This window comes from Mirounga leonina, unplaced genomic scaffold (assembly GCF_011800145.1).
Source record: "Mirounga leonina isolate KUSES-001 unplaced genomic scaffold, KU_Mleo_1.0 Mir_82, whole genome shotgun sequence".
NCBI classification, from domain to species: Eukaryota; Metazoa; Chordata; class Mammalia; order Carnivora; family Phocidae; genus Mirounga; species Mirounga leonina.
This window is the reverse complement of record NW_023270825.1, coordinates 58,344,843-58,350,837: the sequence shown is the minus strand read 5'-3', so window position 1 is coordinate 58,350,837 and position 5,995 is coordinate 58,344,843. Positions and strand designations below refer to the sequence as shown.

General features: G+C 49.5%; 1 protein-coding gene across 1 annotated transcript; it reads right to left on the bottom strand.

Moving 5' to 3' along the window:
• Positions 1-1,907: 1,907 nt before the first annotated feature.
• FOXA1 (forkhead box A1) lies at positions 1,908-5,744 on the bottom strand. The gene is made up of 2 exons (XM_034992657.1): positions 5,649-5,744; positions 1,908-3,316 (listed from the first exon to the last, which is right to left on the bottom strand). Exons 1-2 carry the CDS (start codon positions 5,718-5,720, stop codon positions 1,964-1,966), a joined length of 1,425 nt encoding a protein of 474 aa, XP_034848548.1. The 5' UTR covers positions 5,721-5,744; the 3' UTR covers positions 1,908-1,963.
• Positions 5,745-5,995: the final 251 nt, after the last annotated feature.

The following is a 5,995-nucleotide window of genomic DNA, read 5'->3' as shown; positions in this document are numbered from 1 at the left end:
ATTTAACTCGACTCCCCCAGCCCCCTCCAGAGCTACCATGATGGTTAAGTTTTGTTTCTCTTTCAATGAAAAAAAAAAAAAGTTCAGGATTCTCTGTTGTAGACAACTTAATTTTATCAGCCACATCTGATATTTTATTCTCACTAGAATACTTCTCAGATAAAGGAGTATTAGACATTGGGGCAGGGGGAAATGTAGTTATATTAGTGAATTTGATTTCATTGTGGACAGACTCAAAGGAAACAGAGGAGGCTTAAGCTCATGTCAAAAATTAAACATTACTGGGAATAAATACTCTTAAAAATCTCAATTCTTGGGATATTAAATCAATTTATCTACCCACTTTTATTGAATTTCTTTAACTGTTTTTTACTAGCTTCATGTTCAGATAATAAACAAACAAAACAATTTTGTTTTATATCATTTTCCCTTTTTGTTATTTATATTCAGTACCGGACTTTGGAAAATATCATTTTCAGAATACCTATTTTGGATTTAATTGAGGAAAATAACAGATATACTTTTTTGTTAACATTTGATTTATTTAAAGTCCTTAACTGCAAATGATCAAGAACATATTCCACAGTTTAAAATTTATCATTTTCGTTATTTAAATCAAAATATTTTAATTACAATCACATTGATAAAATTAACATTTTTAATTTGTAATTTTAACCATCATTTAAAGCAATTTCAACGATAAAGAAAAAAAAAAGGAATAAACCATGCAATAAATTAACATTGAGAAAGCAAAGAAGAATAATGAAACCCGTCTGGCTATACTAACACCATGTCCAACTGTGAAAAGTGCATTAACACTGAATTCAACAAGCACACGATGGCAATAATTGAAATGGCCACAATCAGTTGGATTTTGGAATTTTGGACCAAATTTTGAAATACCACTGCCTATAACCTATCTCTCCTCCAACATTGTAATATTCCCTTTTTCCTGGAAAAAAAAATATTATTTAAATGGTACAGATACATAGAAGCTACTTTTGTACATGTTATGTGACCTCAGAATGACATGACAATGGTACTCTGCAAAGCAAGGAGCAGAGTTATTGAGGATGGCAATTCTTGAGGAATTGATTCTCAGGGCTATATGTGAGTGGAGAGGACAAGGGAGGAGGGTGTCTTTGTAACTTCTTGGTCAGGCAACTCTTGAAAATGTACCATGTATACCACCTATTATTTCTACATGTTATGCAAATATATGGAGGATGTCTACATATTTGAGCATGTGCGTAAATAAGTTCGTACATAATATATGTGTATTTCATTTTAAGACATCAGCTATCTGAATGTATCAGAAATGGAAGCTGAATAATGGCTCTGATGTTTGTAATCAATTTATGTTTTGCTGCATAACAGCAGTATTGTCCTTCCAATACTTTTAATAGCCCCTAGTGTCTACTTGTTTCTTCACCCTTTCAGTTCTTATGGTTAAGAGTATTGCCACAGACCTGTAAACTTGTGGAGGGTCAGGTGGTGGGGGTGGGGGTGGGGGGAAGCACAAACAAATATTTTACAAGTTTGACCATCTTTCTTTCTTTCTTTCTTTCTTTTTAAATAAACCCTGCGCAGACTAGAACGGTGTCTGGAGGGGAAAGAGGGAAGAAAGGGAGAGGAATAAGGAAGTAGGAGGATTTTATATATACATTTGTGGATTGTTAAACATTGCAGGAAAAAACTGTGTTGGTTTGGGACTGGTTTTCTTTGTAATAATATACACAAGGCATTTCGAATACAATAACAGAGTAACAGTCCTTTGCACTGGGGAAAAGATGTGCACACACACACAAAATGAAATAAAAATAGCTGGGATTTCATTATGCTGTTGTCGGCTTGGTATGTGTGGTTTTTGTTTGCTGTTGATTTCTCTCTCTCTCTCTCTCTCTCTCTCTCTCTCTCTCGCTACCAGCATGGCCATGCCAGACAAACCCCCAGTCCCAGGGAGCTAGGAAGTGTTTAGGACGGGCCTGGAATACACACCTTGGTAGTAGGCCGGCTCCAGGGCTGAGGGCTCGATGGGGCTCCTGGTGGCCACCGAGGCGCTGCCGAGGGGCAGGCTGGCGGGCAACGCAGCGCCATAGGGCGAGTACTGTAGTGCCTGCTCGTACGCCTTGAAGTCCAGCTTGTGCTGCTGCTCCGAGGAGGACATGAGGTTGTTGATGGAGAAGGGATGGTTGAAAGAGTAATGGGGGTCCCCTTTCAGGTGCAGCTGGGACTCGTGCGGGGCCAGGCCATGCGCCGGGTGGGAGGGGGGCACAGAGACCAGGGCCCCGGGCCCGGAGCTGATCGGGGGCGCAGCCGAGGAGGATGGCGTCTTCAACTCCGAGGCGCCCCCTGTCGCCGTCGCCCCGCTGTGGTCCAGAGTCTGGGGGCTGGCAGCCGGCCCGGGGGCCGGCGCGCCCTCTAGCTGGCCTGCCTTACCGTGCACGCCCCGATGAAGGGGCGAGTTGGCAGTGGGGTTGGCGGCGCTTGAGGGGTCCTTGCGGCTCTCAGGACCGCCCTTGGCGCCGCCGCCGCCGCCGCCGCCCCCGCTCCCGCTCCCGCCCCCGGCCCCCGGCTGCTTCTCACACTTGAAGCGCTTCTGGCGGCGCAAGTAACAACCGTTCTCAAACATGTTGCCGGAGTCCGGGTGCAGCGTCCAGTAGGAGCCCTTGCCCGGCTTGTCCGGGGAGCGCGCCACCTTGACGAAGCAGTCGTTGAAGGAGAGCGAGTGCCGGATGGAGTTCTGCCACCGTTGCTGATTCTGCCGGTAATAAGGGAAGAGGTCCATGATCCACTGGTAGATCTCGCTGAGCGTGAGCATCTTGCTGGGCGCCTGCTGGATGGCCATGGTGATGAGGGAGATGTACGAGTAGGGCGGCTTAGCGTGCGGGTAGCTGCGCTTGAAAGTCTTGGCGTCGCCGCCGGCCCCCGCCCGGCTGCGGCCCAGGTTGGACGGCGCGTACGCCATGGGGCTCATGCACGGGTTCATGGCAGCCGCGTAGGGGCCCAGGCCGTTCATGGAGGCCGCGGGCTGCGCGCCCATGGCGCCCATGCCGCCCGGGCTCAGCGTCGTCCCCATGGCCGTCACGCCCGCCGCCGTCATGCTGTTCATGGCGCCCGCGGAGCCGCCCGGCATGCCAGCCACGGCGCCCGGACTCAGGCCGGCGCCCAGGCCCGGGTTTGCGTAGGACATGTTGAACGAAGCTGGGGTCATGTTGCCGCTCGTGGTCATGGTGTTCATGGTCATGTAGCTGTTCATGGAGTTCATAGAGCCCAGGCCCGAGTTCATGTTGCTGACGGGCACCGAGGAGTAGGCCTGGAGCGGAGACAGCGAGGGAAGAGGCCCCGAAGGGCGGGGTTAGTAGTGGGAGCCGGCGGCCTAGCGCCGGGGGCCAACCCGGAGACGTGCAGAGAGCATTTCTGCAAAGCATAGGACCCCCCACCCGGGGCAAACCGTCAGGCGCCCTCCCCAGAAAGAGCAAAGAAATGTCTTGCGCAGCAGGGGAAAAATCTTAGCGCGGCAGGCATGAAAGACCAGCGCTCACAGAAAATATGTCCCCAGGAAGATGTGTAATCGCCTTACATGCCAGGCTCAGGGGCCGACTTCTAGGGCCCCTCCATCGCCTTCTGCATCCACGCCAGTTGGTATCCCAGTCTCCACCCCAGACCGGCCTCAGCAAAGCCCTTTTGGTTAAATGGAGTTAAACTCCGAAAACAGAATTATTCTCTGACTCTGCTAATTCACCCCACCTTAGGGGGTGCGGTGCGTTCGGCGGCGTAGCCCCCCGGGGGTGGACAACAGAACACCAGCTCTGTGCCTATCTCGCCTAAGCCGGCCAGGCCCGGCTGACCACATAGTAGCCTGGGCTGTGTGGGGTGGCTGTTAATTAAACCCTCCCTGATAGAACTAATCATTCATGGCCATATGACCATCCATTTCTCAACAACTGGCTTTACCGCCTTAGCAGTTTTCCCCAAATGGTGACTTTTTGTTATTATGTTTAGAGGGAGTGTTTTCCATCTACTTGTAGCAACTGTAATATTAAAAGGGAAAGAAACGCAGACGTTTAGTAAGTTTTGGAAAAAAATTAAAAATAGATACAAGAGGAGAGGGGGCAGGAGGGAGTGCATAATATCAATGCACTACACTTAACTTTCACTTGACTTTACATGTACATCTCTTTAAACCATTCAAAAAGTTGCACTAATTTCGTTACCTATTTCCAGCCCCATAACATTTGGGAAATTTTGGTGACAAAATTTGTCAAAATAATCTATTTTGTTTTCCCATACTGATATGTTGCCGTGGATTATTTCAAAGCTTGGCTTTAAAATCCCCTTTAAATTTCTAAAATCAAAGTCTACTTATTTTCTTTTAACGCTATTCTATTTCCCAATTCTCAGCTTTAATCTATAAGGAAGTTCTTTCTGTAGGGAACTTCATTAACTAGGCGGTCGAGATGTCTGCATCTGAATTAAACCCGAGGAAGAGTTCTAAGCTCATTTTAAAATTATCAGTAGGCGAAACCCTTATCAATAGCAATTTGGGAATGCACTATATATGTTAAAAACAGAAATATAAAACGTCTCTGATAATTTAATAAAAATAATGTCCTTGAATTTTTTTCATCAGCAGATACAATTTCATTTGAAAAAATAAAAGGTGTACAAAGTTAACTAGGCACACTCTGCTATGGTATGCAAATAAACTCAAGCTAAGTTTATGAATATATAAATATACAAATCTAAATAAATTACCATCAAAATATTTCCTGATTCTATATTTTTCTGTCCATGCCTTAAATTATTTTTTACTTTCGTTTTTTTTTTTTTTTCTTTTCCTCTCCCCAACATTATCGAAGGCGATTTCAATAACCGTTTTTAATAATGGTGAACTTTTGGGGGGTAATTGCCAGCTGTTTCCAGAGAAATACTTTTAGTAGGTGGTGGTCCCGCCTGTACCTGGTTTTCCTCACAATCCCTTTGTGCACATTGTAAAATAAACCACATGAACGTGCTACCAAGGAAGGGGACAATGAAGAGAAACAGGTTCTCAGTTCGGGGTGCTGGAGGAAAAGTCAGTTCGCACCAGCGCCACCCAGCGGCTCTAGAGTAGAAAGAGCACACTTCTCCCCAAACAGGGCTTTTAAAGAAGTTTTATAGAATTTCGGAATCGATTCATTATTAAGACGCCCAACTTAACTGCAGCGCGCTTTCATCTGAAGACATCTGCGAATTCAACCGTGGGAGGGAGAGGCCGCCCTGCTGGAGAACTCTGTCTTTCCTAGAGTTACCTCCAACTCTTGCCGGCGCCCGTCCGCCAACCCGCGGCCCTCCGGGCCTGGTTCCGGCTCCCGCTCTCCGCAGAGAAGAGGTAAACGCTTTCCAGAGCGGGTGCTTTCAAAGCCCAGAGTTTCCTGAAACCCTCTGGCCCGCTCCAAGCGCCGAGCGCCGGCACCCAGCCTCCCCCGCGGCGCAGCGGATCCGGCTCCAAGGCCGGGCCAAGGCCTGTCGGGAACACCTCGGGTGGGCACGCAACGATGGCACGGAGGAGGCGCCCCCAGCCCGCCACCCTTCCGGGCGCCCGCCTCTCTGGGCCTCCCCCGGCACCGGTTCCGGGAGCGTCCTGCCTGCTGCCCGCCTCTCACCTCCTGTGTGTCCGCGTAGTAGCTGTTCCAGTCGCTGCTCTCATGCCCTTCCATCTTCACAGTCCCTAACATCCTGGAGCCACCCTGCCCGATGCAACCATCCAGCCCTGTGCGAAGCGACGGGCGGCCGCGCGGCGCAGGGCGGGGGGCGGGGAGCCGAGCAGCTGCAGTCACCCGAGTGCCCGCGCCAGCCCAACGCCACCCTAGCGGGGAGGAAGCCAGGCTCTGCGGGGTGCGGCGTGCGCGGCGGAGGCTGCGCGGCGGGCGGGGGCAGGCGGCGGCCGCGGAGCGCGGCGCCCGGGAGCGCCTCCGCGGGAAGTGAGCGGGCGGCCTCTGCGAGACGAGTG

Coding starts and splice junctions, on each gene's coding strand:
- FOXA1 (XM_034992657.1), bottom strand. CDS start 5,720: ATGTTAGGGACTGTGAAGATGGAAGGGCATGAGAGCAGCGACTGGAAC. Junction 3,317..5,648: donor ACTACGCGGACACACAGGAG/GTGAGAGGCGGG, acceptor TCTCCGCTCCAG/GCCTACTCCTCGGTGCCCGT.